This window comes from Tachyglossus aculeatus, chromosome 3 (genome assembly GCF_015852505.1).
Source record: "Tachyglossus aculeatus isolate mTacAcu1 chromosome 3, mTacAcu1.pri, whole genome shotgun sequence".
NCBI classification, from domain to species: domain Eukaryota; kingdom Metazoa; phylum Chordata; class Mammalia; order Monotremata; family Tachyglossidae; genus Tachyglossus; species Tachyglossus aculeatus.
In genome coordinates this window covers 82,910,142-82,924,331 of record NC_052068.1, presented here as the reverse complement: position 1 = coordinate 82,924,331, position 14,190 = coordinate 82,910,142, and the positions used below count along the sequence as shown (strand labels likewise).

The 14,190-nt window shown below is 45.4% G+C and overlaps 1 protein-coding gene across 1 annotated transcript in view; it reads right to left on the bottom strand.

Moving 5' to 3' along the window:
• MBD2 (methyl-CpG binding domain protein 2) overlaps positions 1 to 13,865 on the bottom strand; it is a 97,562-nt gene extending 83,697 nt beyond the window's left edge. The window contains 3 exon segments of the mRNA XM_038743414.1: positions 12,519 to 12,587; positions 12,677 to 12,808; positions 13,855 to 13,865. Coding sequence (XP_038599342.1) covers positions 12,519 to 12,587; positions 12,677 to 12,808; positions 13,855 to 13,865 — 212 coding nt within the window.
• Between the last annotated feature and the right edge of the window lie 325 nt (positions 13,866 to 14,190).

Genomic DNA, 14,190 nt, shown 5'->3' with positions numbered 1-14,190 from the left:
TTATTGAGCGCTGGCTGTGGGCATCATTCATTCATTCAATAGTATTTATTGAGCACTGACTGTGGGCATCATTCATTCCTTCAATCGTATTTATTGAGCGCTGACTGTGTGCATCATTCATTCCTTCAATCGTATTTATTGAGTGCTGACTGTGTGCATCATTCATTCCTTCAATCGTATTTATTGAGCGCTGACTGTGTGCCTCATTCATTCATTCCTTCAATCGTATTTATTAAGCGCTGACTGTGTGCATCATTCATTCATTCCTTCAATCGTATTTATTGAGCGCTTACTGTGTGCATCATTCATTCATTCATTTGTATTTATTGAGCGCTTACTGTGTGCAGAGCACCGTACTAAGCGCTTGGGAAGTCCAAGTCGGCAACATATAGAGATGGTCCCTACCCAACAGCGGGCTCACAGTCTAGAAGAGGGAAGACTGTGGCACTTTGGGGCACTCCACCACCTCACCTTCTTCCCGGCACCAGGCACAGTGGCAGCCCCGACTTACTAAGCAGCATGGCTCAGTGGAAAGAGCCCAGGCTTTGGAGTCAGAGGTCATGGGTTCAAATCCCGCTCCACCACCTGTCAGCTGTGGGACTTTGGGCAAGTCACTTCACTTCTCTGTGCCTCAGTACCCTCATCTGTAAAATGGGGATTAAGACTGTGAGCCCCACATGGGACAACCTGATCACCTTGTATACCCCCAGCGCTTAGAACAGTGCTTTGCACATAGTAAGTGCTTAACAAATACCACCATTATTATTAGTAGTAGTAGTAGTATTACAGCACTCCCTAGCGGGGCCAACATTCATTCATTCAATCGTATTTATTGAGCGCTTACCGTGTGCAGACCAGTGTCCTAACCGCTTGGGAAGTACAAGTTGGCAACATGTAGAGACGGTCCCTACCCAACAGCGGCTCACAGTCTAGAAGGAATCATAATAATGGCATTTATTAAGCGCTTACTATGTGCAAAGCACTGTTCTAAGCGTTGGGGAGGTTGCAAGGTGATCAGGTTGTCCCACGGGGGGCTCACAGTCTTAACCCCCATTTTACAGGTGAGGTAACAGGCCCAGAGAAGTGAAGTGACTTGCCCAAAGTCACACAGCTGACAACTGGCAGAGCCGGGATTTGAACCCATGACCTCTGACTCCAAAGCCCGGGCTCTTTCCACTGAGCCACAATTTATTGAGCGCTAACTGTGTGCAGAGCACTGTCCTAAGCGCTTGGGAAGTACAAGTTGGCAACATATAGTGACGGTCCCTACCCTACAGCGGGCTCAAAGTCTAGAAGGAATAATAATGGCATTTATTAAGCGCTTACTATGTGCAAAGCACTGTTCTAAGCGCTGGGGAGGTTGCAAGGTGATCAGGTTGTCCCACGGGGGGCTCACAGTCTTAACCCCCATTTTACAGGTGAGGTAACAGGCCCAGAGAAGTGAAGTGACTTGCCCAAAGTCACACAGCTGACAACTGGCAGAGCCGGGATTTGAACCCATGACCTCTGACTCCAAAGCCCGGGCTCTTTCCACTGAGCCACAATTTATTGAGCGCTAACTGTGTGCAGAGCACTGTCCTAAGCGCTTGGGAAGTACAAGTTGGCAACATATAGTGACGGTCCCTACCCTACAGCGGGCTCAAAGTCTAGAAGGAATAATAATAATGGCATTTATTAAGCGCTTACTATGTGCAAAGCACTGTTCTAAGCGCTGGGGAGGTTGCAAGGTGATCAGGTTGTCCCACGGGGGGCTCACAGTCTTAACCCCCGTTTTACAGGTGAGGTAACAGGCCCAGAGAAGTGAAGTGACTTGCCCAAAGTCACACAGCTGACAACTGGCAGAGCCGGGATTTGAACCCATGACCTCTGACTCCAAAGCCCGGGCTCTTTCCACTGAGCCACAATTTATTGAGCGCTAACTGTGTGCAGAGCACTGTCCTAAGCGCTTGGGAAGTACAAGTTGGCAACATATAGTGACGGTCCCTACCCTACAGCGGGCTCAAAGTCTAGAAGGAATAATAATAATGGCATTTATTAAGCGCTTACTATGTGCAAAGCACTGTTCTAAGCGCTGGGGAGGTTGCAAGGTGATCAGGTTGTCCCACGGGGGGCTCACAGTCTTAACCCACGTTTTACAGGTGAGGTAACAGGCACAGAGAAGTGAAGTGACTTGCCCAAAGTCACCCAGCTGACAACTGGTGGAGTCGGGATTTGAACCCATGACCTCTGACTCCAAAGCCCGTGCCCTTTCCACTGAGCCACGATTTATTGAGCGCCTACTGTGTGCAGAGCACTGTATTAAGCGGTTGGGAAGTCCAAGTTGGCAACGTATAGAGACGGTCCCTACCCAGCAGCGGGCTCACAGTCTAGAAGGGGGAGACAGACAACAAAACAAAACATACTAACAAAATAAATAGAATAAATATGTACAAGTAAAATAAATAGAGTGATAAATACGTACAAACATATATACATGTATACAGGTGCTGTGGGGAGGGGAAGGAGGGAAGGCGGGGGGATGGGGAGAGGGAGGAGGGGGAGAGGAAGGAGGGGGCTCAGTGTGGGAAGGCCTCCTGGAGGAGGTGAGCGCTCAGTAGGGCTTTGAAGGGAGGAAGAGAGCTAGCTTGGCGGATGTGCGGAGGGAGGGCTGTCCAGGCCAGGGGGAGGACGTGGGCCGGGGGTCGACGGTGGAACAGGGAAGAATGAGGCACAGTGAGGAGGTCAGCGGCAGAGGAGCTGGGGGTGCGGGCTGGGCTGGAGAAGGAGAGAAGGGAGGTGAGGTAGGAGGGGGCGAGGTGATGGACAGCCTTGAAGCCCAGGGTGAGGAGTTTCTGCCTGATGCGTAGGTTGATTGGTAGCCACTGGAGATCACCATCATCATCATTTGAGTATTTGTTAAGCACTTACTATGTGCAAAGCAGCGTTCTCAGCGCTGGGGAGGATACAAAGTGATCAGGTTGTCCCATGAGGTAGTCTTCTAGACTGTGAGCCCACTGTTGGGCAGGGACTGTCTCTATATGTTGCCAACTTGTACTTCCCAAGTGCTTAGTACAGTGCTTTGCACACAGTAAGCGCTCAATAAATACGATTGATTGATTGATTGATTGATTGAGCCCGTTGTTGGGTAGGGACCGTCTCTATATGTTGCCGACTTGTACTTCCCAAGCGCTTAGTACAGCGCTTTGCACATAGCGCTTAACAAATACCAAAATTATGATGATGATGATACTCTGCCAGGTAGCGCTGTAAGTTGGAGCCATCCGTGGGACAACCTGACCACCTTGTAACCTCCCCAGAGCTTAGAACAGTGGTTTGCACATATTAAGCGCTTAATAAATATTATTATTATTATTATTAGTGCTCTGCACACAGTAAGCGCTCAATAAATACGATTGAATGAATGAATGTGGGGCTCACAATCTTAATCCCCATTTTACAGATGAGGGAACTGAGGCCCAGAGAAGTTTAGTGACTTACCCCAAGTCACACAGCTGACAAGCGGTGGGGCTGGGATTTGAACCCATGACCTCTGACTCCCAAGCCCGGGCTCCTTCCACTGAGCCACGCTGCTTCTCTACCATCATCCATTCAATCGTATTTATTGAGCGCTTACTGGGTGCCGAGCACTGGACTAAGCGCTTGGGAATTCCAAGTCGGCCACATAGAGAGACGGTCCTTACCCCACAACGGGCTCCCAGTCTAGAAGGGGGAGACAGACAGCAAAACAAAACAGGTAGACAGGTGTCAAAATCATCAGAATAAAAAGAATTATTCACTCAGTCATTCAATCGTATTTATTGAGCGCTTACTGTGTGCTGAGCACTGCCCTAAGCGCTTGGGAAGTACAAGTCGGCAACAAAGAGAGACGATCCTTACCCCACAATGGGCTTCCAGTCTAGAAGGGGGAGACAGACAGCAAAACAAAACATGTAGACAGGTATCAAAATCGTCAGATTAAATAGAATTATTCATTCATTCATTCAATCATATTTACTGAGCGCTTACTGTGTGCTGAGCACTGTCCTAAGCGCTTGGGAAGTACAAGTCTGCAACATAGAGAGACGCTTCCTACCCAACAACGGGCTCCCAATCTAGAAGGGGGAGACAGACAGCAAAACAAAACATGTAGACAGGTGTCAAAATCCTCAGAACAAACAGCCATATATGCACATCATCAACAAAATAAATAGAATAGTCAATATGTCCAAGTAAAATGAATAAAGTAATAAATCTGTACAAATATAGACAGAGGGGAAGGGGAAGGGGAAGGGGGATGGGGAGGAGGAGAGGAAAAAGGGGGCTCAGTCTGGGAAGGCCTCCTGCACGGGACACTGCTGCGCTCCACCCTGTCGCGAGCAATAATAATTAATAATAGTAATAATCATAATGGCATTTGTTAAGCCCTTACTATGTGCGAGGCACTGTTCTAAGCGCTGGGCGGTGTTCTGAGCGCTGCCAATCGCTCGCTCAATCAGTGGATTTAGTTGCAGAGCTGTACTAAGCGCTCGAGACTACAGTGCAATGGAATGTTAGCAGGCACGTTTCCTGGCACAATAATAGTAATGATGATGGTATTTGTTGGGCGCTTACTATGTGCGACGCAGTGTTCTAAGAGCTGGGGCAGATATTAGGTCATCAGGTTGTCCCACGTTGGGGCTCACGGTCTTCATCCCCATTTTTCAGAGGAGGGAACTGAGGCACAGAAAAGTGAAGTGACTTGCCCGAAGCCACACAGCTGACAAGTGGAGGAAGCGGAATTAGAACTCAAGCCCGGGCTCTTTCCACTACGCCACGCGTGTCACCTCTGCCTTAAAGGACTACCTTGCGCGGTGAAGATCACAAAGCGGGCAGCTACCACGCTCCACCCATTCGTGATTAATCACTCACTCAATCAGTGTATTTAGCAAGCACTTACTAGGCGCACAGCACTGTACTAAGCGCTCGAGACTACACTACAACGGAATTTTAACAGGCCGTTCCCTGCCCACAGCGATTTTACAGCCTAGATGCAGAAGAATGCACTGAACCCAATGGCTGTTCTATCTTATAATTGTGGCATTTTTGTCAAGCGCTTACTAATAATAATTGTAATATTTGGTAAGTGCCAGGCACTGTTCTAAGCGCTGAGGTGGATACAAGATAATCAGGTGGGGCAGTCCCTGTCCCACGCGGTGCTCCCAGTCTCAATCCCCGTTTTACAGATGAGGTGACTGAAGCTCAGAGAATAATAATAATAATAATGACATTTACTAAGCGCTTACTGTGTGCAAAGCACTGTTCTAAGCGCTAGGGAGGTTACAAGGTGATCAGGTTGTCCCACGGGGGCCTCACAGTCTTCATGCCCATTTTACAGATGAGGTAACTGAGGCCCAGAGAAGTGAAGGGACTTGCCCAAAGTCACACAGCTGACAAGCGGCAGAGCCGGGAATAGAACCCATGACCTTTTGACCCCCAGGCCCTAGCCACTAAGCCGCTGTTCTAAGCGCTGGAAAAAAAATGGCTTTTATTAATTGATTACTATATGCAAAGCACTGTTCTAAGCGCTAGGGAGGTTACAAGGTGATCAGGTTGTCCCACGGCGGGCTCACAGTCTTCATGCCCATTTTACAGATGAGGTAACTGAATCCCAGAGAAGTGAAGTGACTTGCCCAAAGTCACACAGCTGACAAGCGGCAGAGCCGGGAATAGAACCCATGACCTTTTGACTCCCAAGCCCTAGCCACTAAGCCGCTGTTCTAAGCGCTGGAAAAAAATGGCTTTTATTAAGCGCTTACTATATGCAAAGCACTGTTCTAAGCGCTAGGGAGGTTACAAGGTGATCAGGTTGTCCCACGGGGGGCTCACAGTCTTCATGCCCATTTTACAGATGAGGTAACTGAGGCTCAGAGAATAATAATAATAATAATGACATTTATTAAGCACTTACTATGTGCAAAGCACAGTTCTAAGCGCTAGGGAGGTTACAAGGTGATCAGGTTGTCCCACGGGGGGCTCACAGTCTTCATGCCCATTTTACAGATGAGGTAACTGAGGCCCAGAGAAGTGAAGGGACATGCCCAAAGTCACACAGCTGACAAGCGGCAGAGGCGGGAATAGAACCCATGACCTTTTGACCCCCAGGCCCTAGCCACTAAGCCGCTGTTCTAAGCGCTGGAAAAAAAATGGCTTTTATTAAGCGCTTACTATATGCAAAGCACTGTTCTAAGCGCTAGGGAGGTTACAAGGTGATCAGGTTGTCCCACGGGGGGCTCACAGTCTTCATGCCCATTTTACAGATGAGGTAACTGAGGCTCAGAGAATAATAATAATAATGACATTTATTAAGCACTTACTATGTGCAAAGCACAGTTCTAAGCGCTAGGGAGGTTACAAGGTGATCAGGTTGTCCCACGGGGGCCTCACAGTCTTCATGCCCATTTTACAGATGAGGTAACTGAGGCCCAGAGAAGTGAAGGGACATGCCCAAAGTCACACAGCTGACAAGCGGCAGAGGCGGGAATAGAACCCATGACCTTTTGACTCCCAGGCGCTAGCCACTAAGCCACAATGTTTCTTGATACATTGTTTATTGGGCTTATCACGCCGAAGTAGATATAAGATAATCAAGTTAGGCACAGCCCCTGTCCGAAGTAGGATTTGCTTTCTGAGGATAGGGATGTTAGCCATCTTATCTCCATTAGAGACGGGGTTTAAGGAAGGCATTTTAGCACCGTTTTTCAGGAGGGGTAGCCGAGTTTCAGAGAGGTGATTTGATAGCGATGTTTCCTGTTAAGCACTTGGTTGCTAAACACTGGCAGGTTCAAGATCATCTTATCAGACACAGCTCCTACATCACACGGGGCTCACAGTCTAAAGGGGATGAAGAACAAGTAATTTATCCCCATTTTACAGATGATAGTAATGATAATGATGGCATTTGTTAAGCGCTTACTGTGTGCAAAGTACTATGTACTTTGCACACAGTAAGCGCTTAATAAATGCTATTATTATTATTATTACTGTTCTAAGCGCTGGGGGGGGATACAAGGTGATCAGGTTGTCCCACGTGGGGCTCAGTCTTCATCCCCATTTTACAGATGAGGTAACTGAGGCTCAGAGAAGTTAAGTGACTTGCCCAAGGTCACACAACAGACATGTGGCAGAGTCGGGATTCGAACCCATGACCTCTGACTCCCAAGCCGGGGCTCTTTCCACTGAGCCACGCTGCTTCTTAATAATGATGGTATTAAGCGATTAGTATGTGCAAAGCACTGTTCTAAGCACAGGGGGATACAGGGTGATCAGGTTGTCCCACGTGGGGCTCACAGTCTTAATCCCCTTTTTACAGATGAGGTAACTGAGGCTCAGAGAAGTTAAGTGACTTGCCCAAGGTCACACAGCAGACATGTGGCAGAGTCGGGATTCGAACCCATGACCTCTGACTCCCAAGCCCGGGCTCTTTCCACTGAGCCACGCTGCTTCTTAATAATGATGGTATTTGTTAAGTGCTTACTATGTGCAAAGCACTGTTCTAAGCGCTGGGGGGGATACAAGGTGGTCAGGTTGTCCCACGGGGGGCTCACAGTCTTAATCCCCATTTTACAGATGAGGTAACTGAGGCTCAGAGAAGTTAAGTGACTTGCCCAAGGTCACACAGCAGACATGTGGCAGAGTCGGGATTCGAACCCATGACCTCTGACTCCCAAGCCCGGGCTCTTTCCACTGAGCCACGCTGCTTCTCAATAATGATGGTATTTGTTAAGTGCTTACTATGTGCACAGCACTGTTCTAAGCACTGGGGGATACAGGGTGATCAGGTTGTCCCACGTGGGGCTCACAGTCTTAATCCCCATTTTACAGATGAGGTAACTGAGGCACAGAGAAGTTGCCTCCCCCTTCCAGACTGTGAGCCCACTGTTGGGTAGGGCCCGTCTCTATATGTTGCCAACTTGTACTTCCCAAGGGCTTAGTACAGTGCTCTGCACACAGTAAGCGCTCAGTAAATACGATTGAATGAATGAATGAATAAGCGACTTGCCCAAAGTCACACAGCCGATAAGTGGTGGAGGCGGGATTAGAACCCATGACCTCTGACTTCCCAAACCGTGTTCTTTCCCCTGAGGCACGCTGCTTCTCGTGTGAAAAGCGAGGAGCAGAGAGGCCCAAGACTGCACAAAGGGAAACTGGTGGATCCGGATTGAAACCCGGAGCTGCTAATTCCCCATCTTGCGTGCTTCCACACGCTGCTTCCCCGCTGTCACCAGGACAATCAATCAATCAATCAATCGTATTTATTGAGCGCTTACTGTGTGCAGGGCACTGGACTAAGCGCTTGGGAAGTACAAGTTGGCAACATAGAGAGACAGTCCCTACCCAACAGTGGGCTCACAGTCTAAAAAGGGGAAACAGAGAACAAAACCAAACGTACTAACAAAATAAAATAAATAGACAGTGGCCCAAGGGGTCCGAAGCAGTGTAGCTTTAGTGGAAGGAGCTTGGGAGTCAGAGGTCATGGGTTCTAATTCCTCCTCAGTGTGACTTTGGGCAAGTCGCTTCACTTCTCTGTGCCTCAGTTACCTCATCTGAAAAATGGGGGTTAAGACTGTGAGACCCACATGGGACAACCTGATTACCTTGTATCTGCCCCAGTGCTTAGAGCAGTGCTTGGCACACAGTGAAGCGCTTAGCAAATGCCATCACCGAGAAGCAGTGCGGCTCAGTGGAGGGAGTACGGGCTTGGGAGTCAGAGGTCATGGGTTCGAATCCCTGCTCTGCCACTTGTCTGCTGTGTGACCTTGGGCAAGTCACTTAATTTCTCTGTGCCTCAGTTACCTCATCTGGAAAATGGGGGTTTAGACTGTGAGCCCCACGTGGGACAACCTAATCACCCTGGATTCCCCCCACCCAGTGCTTGGAACAGTGTTTTGCGCAGAGTAAGCGCTTAACAAATACTATCATTATTAAGGTCATGGGTTCTAATCCCAACTCCACCACTTGTCTGCTGTGTGACCTTGGCCAAGCCACTTCACTTCTCTGGGCCTCAGTTACCTCATCTGTAAATTGAGGATAAAGACCGTGAGCCCTGTGTAGGACAGGGACTGTGTCCAACCCGAATATCTTGTATCTAACCCAGCGTTTAGAACAGTGCCTGGTACATAGTAAATGCTTAACAAATACCATTATTATTATTATTATTATTATTATCCTTATTAATATATCCAGTCTAAACACTCGGGGGAAACTGGAGAAACCGAAGTTTGCCCCTGGGGAGTGCTTTGCACATAGTAAGTGCTTAATAAATGCCACCATTATTAACCAAGGCCTGAGCGTCCTTGTCAAAATACACCCCTGATACCAGCCCCACACCGATCCAGCCCCCTGAGGCTTGTTCAGGACAGAGTGCTAAACTCGACCAGCTACGTGTCAATAATCAATCAGTCAATCAATCAATCAGCCATTCAATCGTATTTATTGAGCCCTTACTGTGTATACAGCACTGTACTACAACACTTGAGGAGAGTACAATATTGCAATTATTATTATTAATCATATTTATTGAGAGCGTACTATGTGCAAAACACTGTACTAAACGCTTGGAAGAGTACAGTATAAAATAAGACCCGCCCACAACGTGCTCATAGTCTAGAGGGGAAGACAGACATTAATATAAATAAATAAATGGAAGCAGCATGGCTCAGTGGAAAGAGCCCGGGCTTTGGAGTCGGAGGTCGTGGGTTCAAATCCTGGCTCCGCCACTTAGCTGTGTGACTTTGGGCAAGTCACTTCGCTTCTCTGGGCCTCAATTACCTCATCTGGAAAATGGGGATTAAGACTGTGAGCCCGCCGTGGGACAACCTGATCACCTTGTAACCTCCCCAGCGCTTAGAACAGTGCTTTGCACATAGTAAGCGCTTAATAAATGCCATTATTATTATTATAAATAAATACATACATACATAAAAAGATAAACAAATATACGAATGAATAAATACATTACAGATCTATAATATATGCTGTGTGGAAGGGAGGGAGGATGAATGAAGGAGCAAGTATGAGTGGCGCAGAAAGTAATGGGAGAAGAGGAAGGAGGGCTCAGTCAGGGAAGGCTTCCTGGAGGAATATAACAGAGTTATGTACAACATATATAACATTATACATGTTTTTATATAGCAGAATATAACAATATAACAGAGTTAGTTGGCAGACACGTGCCCTGCCCACAAAGAGGGTACAGTCTAGAGGGGGGAAGTTTGGAGGTTAGAGGGAAATTGGTTTGGGGGTTGTGGGAAAGGGCAGTAGGAGAGAATGAGACTGAAGTGGCAAGAGAAGGGAAGGAAACGAGATGATGATAACCGCTGGAATGGGACAAGGGATTGAAATGGGAACAAGATGTTAGCAAGGAGGAGTAGGAGAGAAAAATGTATTAATAGGGGAGGGCCGGATTAGCCAAATCATCTCCCAGTTCCGGTTCGTTCCGGGTGGGCCCGGTTTTTTTTTTTTTCTTCATTCTTTACTTAGCAGACTATCAACTTGCCCGATTGCTCTATTGCATCAGATCTTTGCGAGTGAAGCGCAGAAGCCATCTGGTATATTAAGACTGAGACTTCGAAGGACAAAACTACAGTGATGAGAAGGGAGGAGTTAGTGAAGATTAGTATAATCAGGAATCTTCTGTTCTTGGCTAGGCTCTCCTAGGAGAAAATGTACTTTATAACTCCAGATAAGAACACATGCAAACATATTTCACCGATTGTCTTGAAAAGTTCTCCCTAACACTATCCATATATAACATGAAAAATTGGGCCTACACACATTAATAGAAGGCTTCCTAATGTCAACGTCCTCCTTCCCCACCACATTTTTTTAAGCCTTGGCCTCAGTTTAACCAATGTTTCACTAACCAGTAATCCCGACTTGGGCGTTCTGACATCAAATAACTATGAAATTTGGGTAAACTTTTCTAAATAAAGGAAAAACGAAGTGGCATTAGTCTAAATCTGACCACAACAAAATGTCTCGGGTTCCTTTAAAAATAAGCCTATGAGCCATTCCCATCCTTTGCTCTGTATAAAATGTGCTTCAAAGGTCCTGCTGCTTTATTTTCTGCAATCTGCATCTACGATGCGGTAACAGTAATGCATGCTCGACAAGTCACTTCACTTCTCTGTGCCTCAGTTCCCTCATCTGTAAAATGGGGATTAAAACTGTGAGCCCCCCGTGGGACAACCTGATCACTTTGTAACCTCCCCACACTTAGAACAGTGCTTTGCACATAGTAAGCTTTTAACAAATACCATCATTATTATTAATAGCGTGCAATCAATGGTGTCGGTGAGCAAAATATTCATCATCATCAGTCATATTTATTGAGCGCTTACTGTGTGCAGAGCACTGTACTAAGCGCTTGGGAAGTACAAGTTGGCAACATATAGAGACAGTCCCTACCCAACAGTGGGCTCACAGTCTAAAAGGGGGAGACAGAGAACAAAACCAAACATACTAACAAAATAAAATAAATAGAATAGATATGTACAAGTAAAATAAATAAATAAATAAATAGAGTAATAAATATGTACAAACATATATACATATATACATAATACAAAATACAAAATACAAAAATACAAAATATTGCTAGAAATGGGAAGTAATAGATCTCATAGCAAATTGCAACAGTGAGCTGGCTCGACAGTGATGTTATGGAAATCCCGTAGCACTATTTCTGCTATGTGCTATGTTCCTTGCGTCAAGAAAGAGTCCAAGAAAATATTTCCACCTCATTTTAATATATCAGCTACCGTGAAGGCATTCTGGATCGTTTTAGGATTTATCAGGCAAAAACCCCCAACCCAACAAAGAATGAAAATAGCGATGCAGTGTGGCTTGATGGAAAAATAGAGGACCTAAACTCTAATCCCGGCTCTGCCGCTAGTCTGCTGGGTGACCTTGGCCAAGTCATTCAACTTCTTTGTGCCTCCTATGCAAAATGGGTATTAAGGCTGTGAGCTCTATGTGGGCCATGGACTGCATCCAACCAATTATTAATAATAATTAATAATAATTATTATAGTATCTGTTGAGGGCTTACCATGTTCCAGGCACTGTACTAAGCGCTGGGGTGGATACAGGCAAATCAAGTTGGACACGGTCCCTGTCCCCCGTAGGGCTCACAGTCTCAATCTCCATTTTAGAGATGAGGGAACAGAGGCCCAGAGAGGTGAAGTGACTTGCCCAAGGTCACACAGCAGACAGGTGGCGGGCTGGAATTAGAACCCATGACCTTCCGACTCCCAGGCCTGCGCTGTATTCACTACGCCATGCTGCTTCTCATTATCTGCCTCAGCGCTTAGTACGATCCCTGGAACATAATAAGCGCTCCCCAAATACCATTACAAATAAACAAAAAAAGTTGGTATGTGCTTACATGTCTTAGGTGGGTAACTTGAAAATACTAAACACAATTCTTTGCATTTATACAGCACGGTTATTTTCTGTAGCTCCAATCGGTTGAGTGTATTTATTTTTTCTTTTAGCCTTACAAATAATAAAATAAACTTCTCTCCCCTGTAGAAAGTGTATTCTCGTGTAATGCAATTAACTCCTTGCAACTGTCAAATAAACAAAAAAAGTTGGTATATGCTTATATGTCTTAGGTGGGTAACTTGAAAATACTAAACACAATTCTTTGCATTTATACAGCACGGTTATTTTCTGTAGCTCCAATCGGTTGAGTGTATTTATTTTTTCCTTTAGCCTTACAAATAATAAAATAAACTTCTCTCCCCTGTAGAAAAGTGTATTCTCGTGTAATGCAATTAACTCCTTGCAACTGTCAAATAAACAAAAAAAGTTGGTATATGCTTATATGTCTTAGGTGGGTAACTTGAAAATACTAAACACAATTCTTTGCATTTATACAGCACGGTTATTTTCTGTAGCTCCAATCGGTTGAGTGTATTTATTTTTTCCTTTAGCCTTACAAATAATAAAATAAACTTCTCTCCCCTGTAGAAAAGTGTATTCTCGTGTAATGCAATTAACTCCTTGCAACTGTCACAAAGCTCAAATAGAGAAACAATGCTTTATTAAGTAATAGGAGGGTGTGTTGAGGCTCCTTCCCTCAGACTGGCACTTGAAAGGGTCCTGCTGTCTTCTCTTTAGGATAAAAGTGAAAGTTAAGAACAAGAGAGGTTTTTGTGAGTAAATTCAATCAAACAAACAAAGGAAATTATCCCCCTCTGTGATCTGGCACCTTGCAGGTGCCGCAGCAGGTGCAAACCAACCAACTGCCACCACTTGGGAGGAGGCTTTCTTGGCATTTTCTTTTTGTTAGGAGGTGGAAAGTTGTTTTCCAGGTGAGGCCAAGAAGTTTAGGGCACCTATCATTTCAGAGATGGCAGGATTACTAGCTCAAATTGTACTATATTGTTAGTGAATTTTTGCTAGAACAATTACTTGGTGCTTTTCTAGAACATTTCCATTTAAAAACTACTAAACTTGGTAGCTTGGAAACAGTCATAAACTACCAAGTTTGCCAAATTATCAAAATTGCATTTGCCCCACTTCATGGATAGCTCAAATTATCTGTTTATACCATTTGTTTTGTGCTTGGTGACTCTCTTGGAATGTAAGAACACGTGTTGCGATCATAGTGCTAAATAACCACTTTCTTTTTTCCCCAATAAAAATGTTTACTTTAAGATACTACTTCGGAGAACTGGTTCTCCTATCCTGTGAAGTCTAAAGAGTAAGGTGGGGATTAATCATATTAGGTAAATAGGAACTACAGCAGGGCTAAGTAAGTATGTGCTATGTTCCTTGCGTTGAGAAAGAGTCCAAGAAAATATTTCCACCTTATTTTAATATATCAGCTACCGCGAAGGCATTCTGGATCGTTTTAGGATTTATCAGGAAAACCCCCCCAACCCAATAAAGAATGAAAATAGCGATGCAGTGTGGCTTGATGGAAAAAAATAGGACCTAAACTCTAATCCCAGCTCTGCTGCTAGTCTGCTGGGTGACCTTGGCCTAGTCATTCAATTTAAATCTGCAGTTAGCACAATACACTAGGGTGCTTTGCACACAATAAGCGCTCAATAAATATGAATGAATGAATGAATTACTATTTTACATTGGTTGATTGATTGATTGGCTAAATCTGCTATCACCCAACTCCCTCCTAGAGTTAATATTGTAGTGCTATTGTAACTC